The sequence below is a fragment of the Dipodomys ordii genome, unplaced genomic scaffold (genome assembly GCF_000151885.1).
Source record: "Dipodomys ordii isolate 6190 unplaced genomic scaffold, Dord_2.0 Scaffold6, whole genome shotgun sequence".
In the NCBI taxonomy this organism is placed as follows: Eukaryota; Metazoa; Chordata; class Mammalia; order Rodentia; family Heteromyidae; genus Dipodomys; species Dipodomys ordii.
The window spans coordinates 8,145,089-8,165,237 of record NW_012267222.1 but is presented as its reverse complement, the minus strand read 5'-3'; the positions used below and the strand labels follow the sequence as shown (position 1 = coordinate 8,165,237).

At 40.9% G+C, this 20,149-nt stretch overlaps 1 protein-coding gene across 1 annotated transcript; it reads right to left on the bottom strand.

Annotated features, from left to right (window-relative positions):
• Nucleotides 1-1,488: 1,488 nt before the first annotated feature.
• Nucleotides 1,489-10,462, bottom strand: LOC105997517 (arylacetamide deacetylase-like 4). The gene is made up of 4 exons (XM_013031954.1): nt 10,295-10,462; nt 7,780-7,996; nt 6,988-7,051; nt 1,489-2,257 (listed from the first exon to the last, which is right to left on the bottom strand). The coding sequence occupies exons 1-4, from the start codon at nt 10,460-10,462 to the stop codon at nt 1,489-1,491; spliced, it is 1,218 nt and encodes a 405-aa protein (XP_012887408.1).
• Between the last annotated feature and the right edge of the window lie 9,687 nt (nt 10,463-20,149).

The following is a 20,149-nucleotide window of genomic DNA, read 5'->3' as shown; positions in this document are numbered from 1 at the left end:
CTATCACTTGAGCCACAGCGCCACTTCCGGCTATTTTCTTTTTGCTTATGTGGTGCTGAGGAATCGAACTCAGGGCCTCAGGCATGCAAGGCAAGCACTCTACCACTGAGCCACCTTCCCAGCCCCTAGGTTGATTATTCTTGATTGACTACTTAATTGCATTGAGAGGCGTGTGCGAGATTATAAAAGCATATTGTTCTCTGTGAGGATGTTCCTAGAGAGAATTCAATAAAGGAGAAAGACCCATATGAATTTAGGATGCAATATCCCAAAGAGACCAGACTCACAAAAAAGAGGAAAGCAGAAAGCCAGTGGGTGTACACTCTTCTCTCTTCCTCCTACCCCCCCCCTCCATCCCTCCTCTCTGTTTTCTCTTTCTGCTTCTTAACTGCCATGATGGGACTAGCTTTGCAATATCCTCTCCACCACAATTGATTGAACTTCTGAAAAGCTCTGAACCCCACAGACCCCCATCAATGCTTCCTCTCTTAAATGGTTCTTTGTGCATTAGTTATAGGAAAGAAACCTGTGACTAACACAGTATTGGAACCCAGAGAGGCGATGGTTACACAGAAGAGATCCTCCAGCTTCATCTCTTCCCTGTATCAGGACCACAATGGGGCTGGGGCTCTCACAGATCCCCATTTACACATTGACCACTGTGGCTGACCCAGCATGCAATGAGAGGTCCCCATCAGTTATCTATGAACAGAGAGAATGACACTGGAGAGCCAAGACTATGTACTCTCTAACCAACCTCATAACCCAGAGGCTCTCCTGAGAAAGGAGTCTGCACCCGACTCTTTTAGGGATGGACGTTCACATACCTCTACACTTCCAATGGAAGATTTGGCACTAAGGACCTGGTTCTTGGGAGTCAGGAATCTACCTCAGGAATTCTGAATAAGACTTGAACTACACAAAGCTTGAAGCTCATCAGAACTCATCTTTGGCTGCCATTTCTCCTCACTTTGCTCCTTCTCTCTCTCTTTCTTATAAATCCCTCTTTTTGAAGTCCAGCCCAAGGATGACTGGTTTCACAGGTCAGCTGGAGGCATTGGGCGTGGGGCTTTGTTGGACCAATGATGACTTCAGGAGTAATAAGGTGACTCCACCTTTAGAAAGAGTGTGCCCCTGGAAAGCTTTGCCATCAAGAGGACGATTCACCCAGTGACAGCATGACATATAAGTGCGATTTATTCTGCACAGGCTTATATGCTGCAAAGACAATACCAACGAAAGCCATTTTGTCTGCCTTTCATAGCATCATTTTCCTCAGTGTTGTAGAACTGGTGGAGAGATCATTTGAGCACATCTTCATCAGGGCCTCTCCTATACACCATTTAGTCTTTCTTTCTGTTTATTTGGTGCTGTTTTTTTCATAGATTTTGTTTACTTTTCTCTCTTCCCTGATTTGAGTGCTGCAAATCGAACCCAGGGCCTTGTAAGTACTAGGTAAATTCATTACCACAGAGATAAACAATTTCATCATATATCCCTTAAGTATTTGACTATGGAAAACATAACTTTCTCACAACATGGGAAATGGAAAAGAATTGTAGAAAATAATGGCAAGCATCCATGGAAACCATCTTCTGCGTGGTACCAGGTCACAGGGACCCCCTGGTCTTCCAAGCGCTTCTTATACAGTAGGCCATCATCTCTGAAGGAGTCCCACTCACAGGTCACTATGAGAGCCCCTGGAAGCTGAGCAATAATCTGGTCATCGGCTATGAGGGGGGCATTTTCTACTTCAAAAGTATGTTTGGTTTCCAGGTAGGCAGCCTCATTAAAAGGTGCGAGAAATTCTGCTTGGTACTTGTATCTGAACCTTTCAGGGAGATTGTCAGCGCTCAGCCATTTCTTATACTTCTCCCAGATATGGGCAGGAACACAAGCACCTTTAAATAAGGCATCTTTCCAGGAGGGGTCAATTGTAAAATATCGGCAGAAACATATCATGAATTTTGTGACAAGAACTGGGACTTTTTCATTCTGTTGATGTGATGGTAACTGCAAATTGATGCCCTGGAGAGCAGGGTAAACCAAGATCTGACCCCGGAGCTTTGGAATATCTGTTCTGCCCACCAAGGCCTGGCTGACGAATGCCACAATGGTAGCCCCAAGGCTGTCTCCAGAGACCACAACCCGGGAGGGGTCCACCCCATAGGTATCTAGTGTCTTCAGGAAGTGGACGGTGGCATTCAGGCAATCCCTGAAAGAGACTGGGTGGTGGTAGTCAGGAAGCTTGCGGTACCTGCGGAGGAAAGAGGAAACCCAGTACCATAGTGAGCAGAGGGTTAGAAGAGGCCATTTGAACAGCGTTCTCTACCACACTCAGGAGACCACTTATGATTAAGTCCTCAGAATGTGTGTAGCCAAAAAACAGGTGGATTCCTATCTTTTCTATGTGTGCATATGAAGAACCTGCTTAGAGTCAGAGTAGTTAAAGTTTTCCATCCCAACCCATATTTGTTTCCCTAGGCAAACAAAGGGAGGATTCTGAAACTTCCAATCTGTTGGCTTTCGACACAAAATAAACATTTATTGGGCAGGGGGAGGCAATTTAGCTACTGGTGGTCTCACCGTCTTTCAGCAGACATGGGAAGCTAAGATTGACCTCAGAATGAAATTGCTTTTTTCACAGAGGAGTAAACAGGAAAGAAGAGGGGGTAATGTAAGAAGGAAAGAGAAGGTATTCCTGAATCTAAACTTCTCGCAGCCATCTTTTCCAGGCTTGTCCTATGGCACCCTCTGGTAAGTCTGAAGCTCCTTTTCTCTCTGCATAATTCCAAAGCTGCCCATCAATCTGCTCTGATCCATGGGCCAGATCTCTGCAAGTATCTGCTATAACAACACACGGTGAAATACCTCGGAGGCATCAGTGTACACATTGCTGTGGTCCCTGTGAGGCAATTTCATTTTCTCCAAGGCTTTTTGGATCATGGACTATTATGTTAGAAGCTCAGATACTATAATAGCCAGTTGAGATCAGGTCTTGACAATGGAAAGATTTTGCTCTCCTTAGTGGTTTCAAAATAGTCTAGAGATGCTTAGTAACTTACTGGAGTCCTACAGCTGCCATGGCACCTCATGCAGAGGAAATCCAAATGGAATGAGTCCATCAGGGAGGCATAAAGTTATAGTCTTCTTAAAAACTTCACTCATTCCCTTGTCTAACCTGTATCACACTGACTCGTCATGACCCTTTGGACATAGATACAGAATCATACTGACCAATGCCTGGTTTTTTTTTTCATTCCAATGATTTGTTGATTTCTCCAAGAACAGTGATTTATATTTAGTTACTCTCCACATTCATCTCTGCATCCTTGGCAGTTCTTAGGTAGGGGAGTATGTACATATGCAGGTAGGCAAGTACACAGGAAAGTATATAGGTGGGTAAATAAGTAGGTGTTTAAACAAAGAGTTGTCAACCTGCAGAACCATCAAGTGTCATATACAATGAACAGGACATTGACCTGGGCCTGCAGACAATGCTGCTTCCCTAATATCTTCATCTATATCTCCTCTGAAAGATATGCTAGATATGCTTCTCTCAGATTCACCTTATTTTGTCCTTTTCTTTTTACATTGTTGTCTAGGCAATTTTTTTCAATATTGATTTGGTTTTGTTTTTAAACTCTCAAGGATATTAGCAGACTTTTTGTATACTTGTGAAAACTTTCCCCTTAATTTTACTAAGATTACTTAACATCTTAGCTGCTCTTAGGGTTCATTTCCAAAATATCTCTTGAGTATTCATTAATAGCTTAGTTATTCTACAGTTTGGATAGGAGGTATGTTGGAAAGGCTCATTTATCCAAGTCTTGAAACATGACTTGATTGGATCAGACAGAGAAACCATGATCTATTGTTCCAATAGTCATTGTAAGAGCAGCCAATTCACTTACCTCTTACTTTATAACTTTATACCAATCAAAAAGTACTGTAGGCAAACAATTCTGATTGGTTAACAAAACAACATTCCACTTCATGTCACATCATATGCATCCTTCCTGTGGGGGATTCTCCACCTTTTCCCTCTGCCTAAACAGCCTAATATCCCAGCCAACATTCCTCTGGCCTTGCCTCTCTCTTGCTCAGGTTCACTGGCTACCTGTGGAGTGTAGCCTACTCACTATAGTCCACTTTCCCTTCAATGAACTTCTGCTTCTCTCATTACTCATGTGTGTGGTGTTTTGTTTTGGTCCTTGAACTCAGAGCTTTCCCTATGCTACTTTTTCTCAAAGTTACCATTGTAACACTTGAGCCACAGATACACATCTGACATTATTGGCAGGTAATTGGAGATACAAGTCTCAAGGGCATTTCTATCTGGGCTAGCATTGAACTATATACTGCTGATCTCAGACTACTGCATAGTTGGGATCACAGGGAATGCATGTCTTATTCAATTATTTGCTAGAGATTTTATGAACCTAGAATGGCGCCCAACTGAGATGGCAGTCTGGTAACAAGATGGTGAAGGTCTTACTTCAATAATGGATGGAACAATTCTGAGTAATGTTCTCTTGTCATTATAGGGAAGTGACTGGTGATCAGACCTTGTTAGAAGAAGTAGATTACTGAAGGTGCTGTTCAAGTATACCTTCTCTCTGGACACTGACTCTCACTGTCATCTTTCTGATAAAATTGATAAGAATTTTGCTCTGTTTTTTCACCTTATGAGCAGTCCATTTCAGTGGAGCAAATTGGCTCTGAGTTGTTACTTCTGAAAACATGAGCTAAAATAAGTTTTTACAAAATGGTCAGCGTGCGGACCACTTCTCTGAACTGATGTGCACAGAAGTAGGATGGTTCTATGACCACACTAGAATATGGTTCTTAAGCCCTAGGAACTGGTCTGTGGAAGGAATATGGAAAACTTTGGTATGTAAGGTTCAAGGCCCCCAAGTGTGGAACTAGAGGGAAGTGGGTGATTCTGGGAGAAGATCTGAAGACTAGAATGCTGATAGGAATGTTGACATAACAGATTGTGTTCATGAGGTCTGATGTGGAGACATGATTCTGTTGGGAATTTGATTAAATGCCATTCATGTAACATTATGGCAAAGAACTCTCAATTTTTCCCATGCCTTGAGATTTTGCTGGTGATAAAGGAAATTGGAAACAAAAAGACAAAACAGGATCATTGGAAAAATAGATAGTTTTCCAGAAAATTATTATTAAAACTATTGTACATATTGTGTGTGGTTGTTAAGAGAATAGTTGAGTAAAGAGAATAGTTAAGTAAAAGGAAACAACACTTTACTAAGGAATGGGAAGATACCTTGAGAGAATCTCAAGAATTTTCCAGACCCCATCTGTTTAGGCGATCAATTGTGAAAGTTTATACTCACACTTGAGCACCTTCCTTCCATAGGACCTATAGGAAGCTAGGTCTTCAGGATTTATTTTACCATGGTCAGTAACACTTGCAATAGTTGGCTAATGCCACTGTGGTCCACAGAGGCCCAGTTACTCCATATACTGTTGGTACACAGTTGTTGGCATCATCCATGACTACTCTAGATAGTGTTGTATAGTTCCACTGAGAATTCAAAGGAAAGCCTGAGAAGTAGGCAAAGCAGAGCAGTGATGGAGTCCCTGCAGGCAGGCAGTCCTTGAGATGGGTATTTGGTGGGGGAAGGTGTGAGGGTGAAGCTATGCTGCAGTGCAGACACAAAGAAGTTGATGATGTCAGGAAAATGGGTTATATGCTAAGTAAATCTGCAGGCAGTGACGAGAGCCAGCTCAACACAGAAGAAGTTGGGTTTTAATCACACAGCCCACAGGAACATTTGGAGATAACACCACGCACCTTTTATCCCAGATGATGGAAAGGGAACCAAAAGCCTTGATGTTTTCCCGGCTCTGTTTTGGTCTTGCTTTATTCTGCTTCTTGTTCTGGAACTCCCATACTTCCCTTTTGGAATGGGAGTGTTTACTCTGTCCCATTTCATCTTGAAAGAATTTAACTTGCTCTTAAGTTTTCTAGGACCGGTTATAGAAACTACATTGGACTGGAACCTTTCTTTGCCAGTCCTGGTTCTTGAACTCAGCGCATGGGCACTCACTATCCTTGAACTTCTTTTGCTCAAGGATAGAACTCTACCACTTGAGCCACAGCACCACTTCTGGCTTTTTCTGTGCATGTGGTATTGAGGAATCTAACCCAGGGCTTCACACGTGCTAGGCAAGCACTCTACCACTAACCCACATTCCCAGCCCCTGAACTTGAACTTTTGAACAGTTTTGTAGCTTGTAAGACTTTGAGGACTCTTAGACAAGGACCAATGTCTTTTGCAGTTTGAGATGGCTATGAGCCCTTGAAGTCCATAGTAGAATGTTGTGGTTTAGATACGTTGTATCCATAATAACCTCATGGATTGAATGCTAGTTCCATAGATATTGGAACCAGTTGTTCAAAAGTTATAGGACAAAGATGGATCTTAATTCACCATTATATGAATCCAGTGATGAAATAGTAATATCAAGGTATTATTAGGACATGAGATTGGGTGCTACTTGGAGAAAGTAGGCTACTGTGTTTGAATTGTGTCTTGTTTCTGATATGTTCTTGTCCTTTCTGCTTCCTGATTACAATTGTGTAAGCACTTCTGCTTTGCCATGTCCTCCTACCACAATGATGACCTACGTTCAGAGACACACATAGGAACAGAACAACCCTGCCTTTCAGATAAATGTAAACAATAAATCCTAACTCTTCTTAAGGTAAGTTTCTCCTGAAGTATTTAAGGTGAAGAAAAATGTGTAAAATGGAGGGTTGTAATCTTGTATTTACTCTAGCACAGCTGATCCTTGCATGCCCAGTGTATATGATGTTTTTCCACTCTTCTGATGTCCTGTGGCACTTTATATCTGTCAGGGAGTGAATGTATAAAAGGGAACCTGTGGTCAGGGCTCCTTGATCTTGTACATCATCCTTCTGGACTGCTACCCTACACCTCTTACTCCACTTACCCCACTGAGAGCACCACTGAGTCTGTCTTCAGGGCCAGGAAACTGCACGTGTTGTGGTACATATCTGCAAAACAGGAACAACAGAGTTCAAGCCATGATGAGGACGAACACTTGCCAGCACCGCCCCACTGAGAGCAGCTGCTGTTGTAGGCCTCTGTATAACAGACTGCCTGTGTCCTATTGTCTCCTCTGAAACAACACTGTGAAGCTCTGTTTAGACAATGCCATATATCTATCTGCAATTTACCACATGTCATAGCCCAAGTGGACCATGAGGTTTAACTTCTGCAATGCTAATTTTACAGTTTGGTAAATTGAGACCCTAGAAGGCATAGGCATCTGAAATAGACTTTGGACTAGAAGTTTGAACTAATCAGTTCGGACTAGGAGGAGGAAGATTAACCATTTTATATATTCACTTTGGTAGGGAAGTTGGTGTCTCTGAATGTCCCACAGTGATTAATGCAGGGGTTTGTCAGATGTTTTAGAAGGCAAGGAGGATATGATAAATGCAGTAATAGAAAGGAAGGAAGGAGTCATAGCCATGTATCTAGAAGCCCCTTTGGAAAATCCCTGACCTACACCTGCACTGAGAGATCATATTGTGAAGAACACTGCCAGGAAGCTCCAATTCCATTGATGGTGTGTTTCTCGCCTCTACTTAGTTGCACTAGATGGAGCTCCATTGACTGCTAGAATTGGCCCCTCCCAGGAGTCACTAGATAGCTAGCTGAGGCTGATGGGTAATGAGGCCCTTCCTCCATGACCACACACCACAGGAAAGCTCTTTACCCAGACTTCCTATCACTGCAGCCCCTCCATGGTAGAAGATGACGCCTCGACGAGGGCAGGAGGACACTGCCTTCGGCTGGAACAGCCTCACGCTGATTGTCCCAAGTCGCAGGTTGGTCACCACCACTCTAGGGTCCTTCCTTATTGGCAGTAGGTATAGTGCAAATTGACAAAATCTGGGCATCGAGCAAATTCTTATCTTCTCAAGTATACACCCCTGGAGGAGAGTTGGAGACAAATTTGAGTTTTCTATTTTCAAGGCTCAGTTCCTTTCAAAGCTCTATGAGTCATTTTGAAACCAGTGCCAGACAATCAGTGTGCACACAGCTCCCATGTGGAGATCAGTTCATCAGATTCTCCTAAAGTTAATGGATATTGACACTTGTCAAGTAGTTGTGAGAACCGAGAAACAGGAAACCCAGGAAAGCTAATCATTCTCATCAGATGGAATTCTTGTTGCATTTATATTAAAGACACCTGGGCTACTTGCCTTGGATCAATGCTGATTCTTACATTATTTCTACCAGCCTGGACGTCATTACTGAGGTCAACTGGAGACTTCCTTTATTACTTCACTCATTCCTGTGTACTCATAGGAGAAAGGTCACACCACTAAAGTCCTAAGACAACTCTTAGGGTCCTCTTTTTCCACACATATCACTGCAAAGACAAAGGCTGACTAGGGACCTGCTGCAAGTTCAGCCCTGTGTCCACAGACTTGGAAACTATACTCCCTGTGTGAAGGCTGCTGTATTGCTGCCTCAGCCTTGAATGAGGTGATTCAACTTCACCTTTCCTGGCGGTGCCCTCTTCAGAACAGCAGGATTTTCTGAGTGCATGAAATCTGCACAGAATGAACTTTGCAAAGATGATTTGCCTTTTTCATGATTTCTCAGCATTGTCAGGGACAATGGTATGTTTTAAGTGTGATAAAGGCACTCTGGAGTTACCCTGATGCCATGGCAATTCTAACTTATAGGACACTCACCATGATTGTGCATCTGCTTTCTGATTAGCTATACTACTGAGGCTGGGATTGAGTCGGTGAGTTTGACTAGTAATGCCTGACTCAGATTCATTATCACAGTGGGAATTGTAGCATGGAATCTGGTTCCCATTTGAGGTGCCTTTTGACTTGCCATATGGCCTCCTATCTCACTGGAGGATGCCAAAGACCTAGAAATTCTGAAGGTCTTCTGATCTCCCTAATAGCACTTAGCATCCTGGGGCAGAAAGGCAGACTAAGACAACACAGACTCTCCCCTCTCCATAGGTATGTATCAATTTATATATTTAAAGAAGAGGTATATATACGTGTATATCAATACTTATCTCAGTTTATATATGTAATTACATAAACAATATGTATATATATAAATAAGCACCCTCACATAATTTTCTTTTTTTGGGGGGGGACCTGAACTCTGGGCCTGGGCACTGTCCCTCAGCTCTTCAGCTCAAGGCTAGCGCTCTCCTCACATAATTTTCTGCCACCAAAATATACTCTGCTTCCTTTGTCTTCTCTACATCATTATTATTGTTTTGGGGTTTTTTTTAGGATTGCACTGACTTCTCATGCCTGACAACTTCCTATGGTTTAGACAAAGAGCTATCTGCCAAATAAAATGAGTAACATTCATTGGGCACTGAAGCCTTATGCTTCTAATCTTAACTACTTAAGAGAATGAGATTCAGAAAATCATGACTGGAAGCCTGCATAGGCAGGAAAATCTGGAAGACTTCCTTTTCCTCCAATGAAACAACAAAATGGTGAAGTAAAAGTGTGGCTCATGTGATAGAGCACCAAATATGAGCAAGGAAGCTGAGTGAGGGCATGAGGCCTTGAGTTCTAACCCAAGTACTGTCACATTAAAAATATTCAAGTGTTAACATCATACATTACTCTTGTTGTTCTATGTCTTGGGTAAGTTTCAAAGCTCAAGGACAGATGCTATTAGGTACAGATAACATTTTTTCCCACCCCAATTTTATGAAGGAAATTCCCTGGCAGCAAACTTTTGTCCAAGAGCTTTTAACCTCATTACTCTGGTGAATAACTGCTGGTTCCAATCTTCCAAAACAGATCAACAGCCAGCGAATCCTACAGCCTCACTCGCCTGAGTGTTAGATAAGCAACAGAATGTGTTTTACGTAATCTGCTATGGACTGTTTAACCCATGCTGTCCTGCATAGACAAGGACACTAGACACTATAACAACTCATTGTCTAACTCAAAAGACCACAGATTCTTTCTTTTTGAACCTACTCTATGAGTTTCTTCTGTTAACTGCCTGTTTGGTGAGTGGACACAAGGACAGTCAAGGCTCATTTTTATGGCCCTCACACTTGAGGTGTTTTTCTACAATGAGCTGAGAGCAAAAAGAATGACATCTTTTCACTGACCAATATGTATTAGCCTGAAATTGCAGACTATCTGCCTTTTTGCAAAATGTTGTCCCAAGGCTTCCCTTCTCAGTACTCTGGCATAATACAATAATTAATAAAACAAATTTACCCATGTGAATATTAGATGTCCAAAGGAGTGCAGAATCTGAAACTTCATGGTGTAGACGATTGCAGGTGGAACATCAATAACCATCCAATATTCTATGAGAATCCACAAGCTGAGCCCCATGACCAGGATGCATCCAACAGTGACAAGGATCACCAACAAAGCAATCATGGCGTACTGCTTCCTTTGGAATGGGCTGAGGAACTCCTGCCACCTGGAGAAGGTCTTAAGATTATCTCTTGCCCACAGACCTAGGCACTTTATAACTAGCAGTGTCTGGATCACCACCAGAGATAAAGATTTTGCCACATTGAAAACCAATAAAAGAGATTGCATCAGATCCCGCCCTGGACACGTTGTGATCCAACATCTGTGAAGCCCGGGCACCTGGCTCCAGATCAAGGCTGTGTATTATCACACCACCCTAATGTTCTCCAATGTGGTCATCAGAGGGACAGATAGTGGTAAAGAGGCTTCTGTGAGATGTTGCTAGGTCATTGCTGGGCTACTCAGACCGGGGAAACTTTGTGAAAGCCCTGTCAGGAGCCCTGTGTCTCTCCTCTCAATTGGAAAATCAGACATTACCAAGGTGGAATCTGTGCCATGATAAAAGAACTATCACCCATACCCCAGTCTTGCTCTTCCTCCTCAATTCTTCAGTATGTTAAACTAAAAACTCACAATTAGTCTTTATATTAGTGACCAGTTTTTTTCTCTCTCTCTTTTTTTCCCCAGTCCTGGAGCCTGAATTCACTGCTGCCCCTGAGTCTCTCTGTGCTCAAGGCTTGTACTCTATCACTTGAGCCACAGCATCACTTCCAGCTGTTCTTTAATCCAGTGCTGAGGATTCAAACCCAGGACATCTTGCATGCTAGGTAAGCACTCTACCACTAAGCCACATCCCCAGCCTGAGTGGCCTGTTTTTTTATACTCATGATTTGACATGGATGGCCTTGCTGACCAAAAATAGATAGCAATTTCTAGGCTTGAGAGACAGCAAAACCTTACCTGTGAGTATACTTATCAGACATAATCCAAGGAGTGCAGACTCCACAGCCTCCACCACCATCATTCTTGGCTCCTCAATGCTAAGCCACTATCCACCTGCCATGACTACTCAATGACCAGGGACTAGACAACCAAGTGCAACATATTTGTCCTAGTGCACACTAAAATGATTTCAGCCACCCACTGTTAATTGGGTGACTTAGTCTTGCTCATGTCTTCGTGGAAACACCTTAGAAACTTAATTGCATGTTGCTCCTATCTTTCTGCTTCTTCAGCAGTTGTTGCTTCACTGCTGCTGCCTGTCCCAGATATGAATGCTTCCCTCATGGGAACTGGAAAGAACAAGGTGTATTTTCAGTGGAAATTATCTGCTGAACTAGTGTCCTTATTGAATCTCAAACTGTCTAGTAATAAAGTCAGTAGTGGTGGTATGGCTCAGGGGTGGAATGCACACCTGCATGAGGCTCTTGGTTCAATCCCCAGCAACAGACACCACATTTCTACCTTCTGTGGTAATAGTTGGGTCTTATTTGGACAAAGGAGGTCAATGCCTGCCTATTATAAACTGTTGTGTTATCCCTGGCTCTTTCCCTCCCCCTTCCCTGGTCTGGTTTTTGGTTAACACAATGTGATCACCTCTGCTCTATTATATCCTTCTACTGCTATGATGATCTGCCTCACCATAAGTACTTCTGAGATACTCTTGAAAATGAACCCAAGCACCTGAGCACAGCATTGAGGGAAACAGCAGAATTCTGGAATGACTTCATGGCTGGGCAATGGATGGAAAACCTGTACTAGAGTGAATAGTTGTCTCCAGAGTTTGGGTTTCCTTCTTTATCCTCAGTACCATGAGTTTAGTTCTAGATATACAGTAAGGTGACTACTAGGCTTTTTTCCTCTTTACGTGCATAATAATTACAGGCTATATTGTTAATTACTCAATTTTCTATTTTGCTCCCAATCTCATTTTTATGTTGGCATTACTTTTTTACATACATAATTTCTCTGTTTACTTTTATTTTTATTTCCTCTTTTCTTTTTTTTCTGTTTTCCTCTAAAATTAGCTCTTATTTCCCTTCCTTCTGCTCCTTTTCTTCTATATATTCCACTACTCTTGTCTGTACTTCCCACTGGTTTTCCTATACCCCTCCCCAATTTTTCTTCTAATTTCTCTGTAATCTGTTTCCCTTCATTTCTAGCCCTTTTCTCCTCCTCCATTTTCTTTAGTTCATTGATCTCTAAGTGTTTGTGTCTGAGTCAGACTGCATTTAGTTCCATTATGACTGAGTCCAAGTGGCTCATTTTGTTATCCTTTCAGTTCAGACTGTTTTATTGCTAACAATAGATTTGTTCACTCTGACAAGCATATGTAATCCCCATTCCTGAATCACAATAGCCCTCCCCAAAGGAAAGGAGTGGTAGATACAGGAATACCTTTCTATGATTTTGAGCCCTTAACGTCTGTACAATTATAGCATGCTGGGTTAGTTCTTGTTTTAAAATAGTGTTCTCTTGTCCTATTGCATTGGCTTTTGCATCCAAATGGGAAAAATAAACCATAGAAACATGAGAAACATGAAATTCAATTCCCACTCAAAATCAACAGGCAATAGAGTAGTCATGGAAAGACCTAGAGGATAGTTCTCAAAATGCTTTAAAAATCATGCCGGCAGCCGGGTGCTGGTGGCTCATGCCTGTAATCCTAGCTACTCAGGAGGCTGAGATCTGAAGATCACAGTTCAAACCAGCCCAAGCAGGAAAGTCTGTGAGACTCTTATCTCCAATAAACGACTAGAAAACTGGAAGTGGTATTGTACCTCAAGCGGTAGAGCGCTCGCCTTGAGCTGAAGGACACATGTACAGCACCCAAGCTCAAAATTCAAGTCCCACCAGCAACCAAAAAAAAATCATGCCAGCAAATATAGTGAATGAAAAGGTTGAAATGTCTCTGTGTGAACATAATGAGGTGAACCAAGATTAACAGGGGAATTCAAGAATCCAAAAATAGAAAACTGAATGAATTCCAACCAAAGAAAAGGAAGACCAATGAAAATATGGCCACCCAGCTAAAGGACTTGAGGGGAAACAGACAAAGAGAGAGACAGAGACAGACAGAGACAGACAGACAGAGGGACAGAGAGAGACAGAGACAGAGAATCAAGTCAAGGGAGTAAAGAAGTCCATACAAGATCTCAAACAAAGCTTCAATAAAGAGATGGAAGCCATAAAAAAATGAACAGTTAGAAGGAAGGGAGATAAAACTCAATGTAGAAAGTCTTGACAACAGATTATACAACACAGAATGTAGAATCTCTGGAATTGAAGATTGTACAGACAATTATTCAAAACAAATCCATGAAATAAGATACAAAACACAATCCAGCAGCGATGGGAAGAAGGGAATGAGAGAGAAAGAGGGAACAGCTTGCACTAAGCAAAAGGAAAGAAATGTAACTATCACTCAATGTGGAAGAAATAGCTGTACTGTCAAAGCTCAGAGAATTCACAAACTGTATAGACCATGATAATGACAATTTGCCTTGTTAAAGTTAAAATGTGTTTGTGATTTTCACTATTACTATCCTATAATACTGTGAAATGTGTGAATTTTATGTAATCACTTAATCTCAATTAAAATTATTTAAAAACCACAATCAGAATACCTAATTTTAGGCTAACTGGTATTGAGGAGGGTCTAGAGAAAACAGCTAAAGGAATAGGAAATGTATTTAACAGAATCTTAGCAGAGAATGTCCCAAATATCCAAAAAGATAAGCTCATCCAATTACAAGAATCCTTTAGAAGCCCAGACAGACCAGACCAGAATAGGACTTTTCACTGCCACATTGTAATCCACACAGGATCAATAGAGACCAAGGAAATGAACATTAAAGCTGTCAGGAAGAAGAGATCAATCAATAAGAATTACTACAGATTTCTCAGCAGAGACCATGAAAGCAAGAAGAGCCTGGATTGAGGTATTCTCTGCCCTAAAGACAACCAATGAACCAAGAATAGTGTAACCAGAAAATCTCTCATTCATCAGTGAAGAACAAATAAAATTTTTTACAGCAAGAAAAAATGGAAACAATGTATCTCCACCAAGCCAGCATAACAGAAAATGCACAAAGATGTTGTACACATAGAAAACCAACAAGAACATTATTTGGCCAGAGAAATGACCCCCTAAATAGAGAACCAGACAATTATAGTAAGACTTGATAAGGCACAGCCCCTAAGAAAGTGGATAACATGGTAGGAACTACCAAACACTTCTCAAACCTAACTCTCAATATTAATGGGCTTAATTCTCCAATTAAATGACAAGACTGACTACTTAGATATAAATCAAGATCCATCTTTCTTCTGTCTTCAAGAGACACATCTTACCCTCAAAAATCAAACATACTCTAAAAGCAAAAGGTTGGAGCAAAAATCTATGAATCAAATGGCCCCTGTAAATTGGCTGGACATGCAATCCTAATATCAGACAAAATTGACTTCAAACTAAAATTAGAGAGACAAAGAAGGTCATTACATACTAAGAAAGTGATGTCTCTTACAAGAGGATATAACAATCCTAAATATCTATACACCCAATGCCAAAGCAGCCAGTTAATCAAACAAATACTACTTACCCTAAAAACACATATATCTAAACACTTTGCTCATTGGTTTCCTTAACATACCACTGTTAGCTCTAGATAGATCAACACAACAAAAACTCAGTAGAGAAACTTCAGAATTAAACCATTGCATAGACCAACTAGACTTAACAGACATGTACAGTATATTTCACTCAGAAGCACCCAAATATATATTCTTTCAGCAGTATATGGACTATTCCTCTAAAATAGATCTTACGTTAGGCACAAATAAAATCTGTGCAAATTCAGAAATATTGAAATCATTCCCTGAAATCTCTTAGATCGCAATGGAATATAATTAGAGCTCAACACCAAATACCACCATAGAAAATCTCATAACACATGGAGGCTGAACAATGCATTGTTGAAACACCACTGGGACATTGAAGGGATCAGAACAGAAATTCATAAGTTTATAGTATTTAAAATGAGCTCACAAGGGGTTTGGAAGGTGGCTCAGTGGTAGAGTGCTTGCCTCGCATGCATGAAGCCCTGGGTTCGATTCCTCAGCACCACTTAAGCAGAAAAAAACTAGAAGTGGCTCTGTGGCTAAAGTGGTAGGGCACTAGCCTTGAGCTGAAGAGCTGAGGAATAGTGCTCTGGCCCAGAGTTCAGGCCCCATGACCAATGGGGAAAAAAAAGAAAAAGAAAAAAGTAAATAAAATGAGCTCACAAAATATCAGCTCCCCTGGGACAAAGCAAAGACAGTATTTAGAGGAAAATTTGTAGCTCTGGGTGCCTACATAAACAAGTTGAAAAAAATCTCAAGCCAACAATTTAATACTACACATTTAGCTCCTTGAAAAGAGCAGCAAGTCAAACCCCAATCCAGCAGATGGGAAAAAAATAATTAAAATAAATCAGAATTAAATAAAGTAGTATCCAAAATAAACCCATAGAAAGAATCAACAAAATGAAGAGTTGGTTCTTCTAAAAAAATTTAACAAAATCCACAGATTCTTAGCAAATCTGGCCAAAAAAGAAGAGAACACACCCAAGTAAATAAAATCAGAGACAAGATTGGAAACATCATGACAGATAAAAGCAAGATTCAGAACATTATAAGGAAACACTTTGTAAACCTTTATGCTAACAAGTTCAAGAATCTGTAAGAAATGGAAGAATTTCTAGCAAATATTGATACCGCCAAACTAATCCAAGAATATGTAAACCAACTAAGTATAGATGCATACCAATTAATAAAAGAGGAACAGCAATAAGAGGTGTCTCATCCAAGAAAAGATCAGGGCCAGATAGATTAACAACCAAATTCTAAAAGTGCTTCCAAGGAGAACTCACTCTAATACTCCTCAAACTCTTCAATGAAGTGAAAAGCAAAAGGTTACTACCAAACTCATTCTATGAAGCCAGCATAACCCTTATCCCAAAAGCAGGCAGGGACTTAGCAAAAAAAAAAAAAAACTATAGACCCATTTCTTTGATGAACATTGATGCAAAACTTCTCAACAAAATCCTGGCCAATTGAATTCAACATCTCATCAAAAAAATATACACTGTGGTCAAACAGGATTCATTCCAGGGATGCAAATCTGGTCCAATATACTCGCTTAATGTAATTCATCAAATCAATAGGAGCAAGGACAAAAACCACATGATCTTCTCCATAGCTGAAGAAAAGGACTTTGAAAGATCCAACATGGCTTTATGAATAGCACTTGAGAAACTAGGAAGCCATGGAACATTCCTCAATATGATAAAGGCAGTACAGGACAAACTTACAGCCAGTTTTATACTTAATGGTAAAAAGTTAAAGCCATTTCCTCTAAAATCAGGAACAAGACATGGATGTCCACTCTCTCTACTCCTCTTCATTATAGTATTGGAACTCCTAGCTAGAGCAATGAGACAAGAGGCAAACATAAAGGGGATCCAAATAGGGAAAGAAGAAGTAAAACTCTCCCTCTTTGCAGATAACATGATCCTGTATTTAAAGAACCTCATAGACTCCACTTCCATGGTACTCTAGGGGATCCAATTTTTGGCAAAATAGCAGGGTATAAAACTAACCCACAGGAAGTGGCGCTGTAGCTCAAGCGGTAGAGAGCTTGCCTTGAGCTGAAGAGCTGAGGGACAGCGCCCAGGCCCAGAGTTCAAGCCCCACGACCGACCCAAAAAAAAAAAACTAATCCACAAAAACCAATAGCTTTCCTGTATGCCAACAATGAGAAGAGAAATGCTGCAATCAGTAAAGCAACTCCTTTTGTAATAGCTCCCAACCCCCAAATAAAATACTTAGGCACTAACTTAAACAAAGAAGTCAAGGACCTCTATATTGAAAACTTTAAAAACCTGAAAAGAAAAAGCAGATGTAAAGAAGTGGAACAACCTTCCATGCTCCTAGATTGGGAGGATTAACATCAAGAAAATGGCAATATGCCAAAAGCTATCTACATATTCAATGGAATGTCCCATCAATATACCAACATCATGCTTTAATAAAATAGAAGAAGCAATCCAAAAACTCACATGGAAAAATAAAAGACCCCAAGTAGCAAAAACAATCCTTAGCATGTGGGAGGAATATCAGTACCAAACTTCAAACGCTGTTATAAAGCCCTAACAAACATCAAACTCTATTATAAAGCCCTAGTAACAAAAACAGCTTGGTATTCGTACAAAATCATGCCTGAGGACCAATGGGATACAAATGAAGACCCAAAAAAAAACCTGCAGACCTATGGCCACCAAATCTTTGATAAGGGAGTAAAAAAAAAGAGAATGGAAGGAAGATAGCCTCCTCAGCAAATGGTGCTGGCAGAAGTGGCTAAACATGGGCAGAAAACTCAAGTTAGATCCATATATATTACCCTGCACCAGAACCAATTCCAAATGGATCAAAGACCCTGAGGTAAAAGCAGATGTCCTGAAAATATAGGAAGGATAGGGAAAACACTAGGGTGCCTTGGCACAGGTCAAAACTTTTAAAAGCCCACAGATTGGGAGAAGATCTTCACTAGCCATACAACAGACGTGGGCCACATACCTAAAATATACTTAGAGCTCAAAAAATTAAATCTCTCAAGAATAAATTCCCAAAGAAACAACTATTCCCAATAACAAGAAAGATTTCTCTGAAGAGTAAATACAAATAGCCAATAGTCATATGGAGAAATGCTCAACACTTCTGGCCTTAAAAGAAATGTATATCAAAAGAACATGCAGTTCCACCTTACCCCACTTAGAATGGCCATTATCAAGAAATCTAATAACAACAGATGCTGGTAGGAATGTGGCCAAAGGGAATGTTACTCCACTGTATGTGGGGGAGGAAACTTGTTCAACCACTCCAGAAAGCAGTATGGAGGTTCCTTAAAAAACTGAACGTAAAGCTCCCCTATGACCCAGTGATCCCATTCCTGAGCATTGATTTACCCAAATGACCACAAGCAAGGCCATACTAAAGCTACCATCACAACCATATTCATTACAGCATTGTTTACCATAGCTAAGACCTGGAACCAACCCAGATGCCCCTCTGTAGATGAATAGATCAAGCAAATGTGGTTTATATACACAGTGGAGGTCTATGTTTTCATCAGAAAAAAATGTCATTTGTAAGAAAATGGAAATACCAGGAAAAGAATTACACTGAGTGAAGCAAGCCAGGCCCAAAGAAATGTAGGTTGCCTGGTTTCCCTCATTTGTAATAAGTAGAAAATGTCTATGATATTCATAGCAGGGGATCACAATAACCCAATCTCTAAGTGCATATTAAAATGAAGCATATTAAAATGAAGTCCAGGAATTGGAAACAAGAGGATCTTATTGTGTTCTGTTTGCAGTACATGCTTCCTAGTTTCCATTTTGCTGAACTTTGATTTTGCTTTTTTAATAAATTACACTATTTGACTTCTCGATTGAATCTATTGTATTTCAGTTAATAAATTTGTATACACTTGGTTATACTCCAATGTATTTACTTATAAATTTATAGGCTAAATCTAGTTTCCACATGAAAGGGCCTGACTTCACATAACAACTTTTCTCCAGATCTTTCCATTTCTTTACAAATAGTACAATATCATTCTTTCTTTCTTTTTTTGGGGGGGGGGGTCTGGTCGTGGGCCAGAACTCTGGGCCTGGGCGCTATCCCTCAGCTCTTCAGCTCAAGGATAGCGCTCTACCACTTGAGCCCCAGCGCCACTTCTGGCTTTTTTTTTTCTGTTTATGTGGTGCTGAGGAATGGAACCCAGAGCCTCTGGCATGCAAGGCAAGCACTCTATCACTGAGCCACCTTCCCAGCCCCGAATATCATTCTTTCTAATGAGCCCTTTAATTTTATACTTAGTCTCTCACAAAAGCTTTAGGCATGGACAAAATGCAGACAAGTGCTTTGCCATAGTGCAGCATGAAAGGCATTGATTGTCAATAGAATATTTTCCATCTGCAACCTCATGAACTCAGTCTCTCAGGGTACATTCTTATTGGTATCCTAGTCATCAGAGCTTCTCTCAGCATTACCAATCTCACTCGCATAGGAACATTTCTGGGGACTTGCCACCTTTCATACCAAAGATTTTCTTATATTTCTTTTACCACTTCCAAGGTCTTAAGAATGATATTATCCTGTGGTCACTGCAACATTCCCATTTCTCTGGCAAATTTTCTTTCCATCTCAGAACGTTATCATTCTAGCTACCTCTCAAAGACTTATTTTACATAAGAGTTTCAGATATATAAGGCCATGACCAAATTGCTCCACTGCTATGGAGCTGCTATAAGCTAAAAATGGTGGAAGCAAGACAACATGGCATTGCTCCCTATGTACAAACCAGAAAGCAGAGAGAGACACAAGGTAGACTTCAGAGGCACCATCAGTGATCTACTTCCTCCACACCACACACACACACACACACACACACACACACACACACACACACACACAATGTGAATGACGATTTTAGTTTTGAGAAATATTCAGAGGACTTAATCAGCTATGGTCTCCTCTGTGGGGTAGAAGACATGGTTCAAATGGCCTCTTCTAATCCCCTGCTCACAAGGGTACTGAGTTTCCTTTTCCCTCCACAGGTACTGTAAGCTTTCTGACTATCACTACCTGGTCTGTTTCCCTGATTGCCTGAATGCCACCATCCACTTCCCTCCTGGGTTATGGTCTCTAGAGACAGTGTTGGAGGTACCACTGTGCTTTTGTCACCCAGGCCTTGTATACAGAACAGAT

Excerpts from the sequence above, each read along its gene's own strand:
- LOC105997517 (XM_013031954.1), bottom strand. The coding sequence starts at position 10,462 with ATGATTGCTTTGTTGGTGATCCTTGTCACTGTTGGATGCATCCTGGTC. Across the intron at positions 7,997-10,294 it reads GACATCTAATATTCACATGG|GGGTGTATACTTGAGAAGAT; the intron begins GTAAATTTGTTT and ends ACTCTCCTCCAG. Across the intron at positions 7,052-7,779 it reads TGCAGTGATAGGAAGTCTGG|ATATGTACCACAACACGTGC; the intron begins GTAAAGAGCTTT and ends CCTGTTTTGCAG.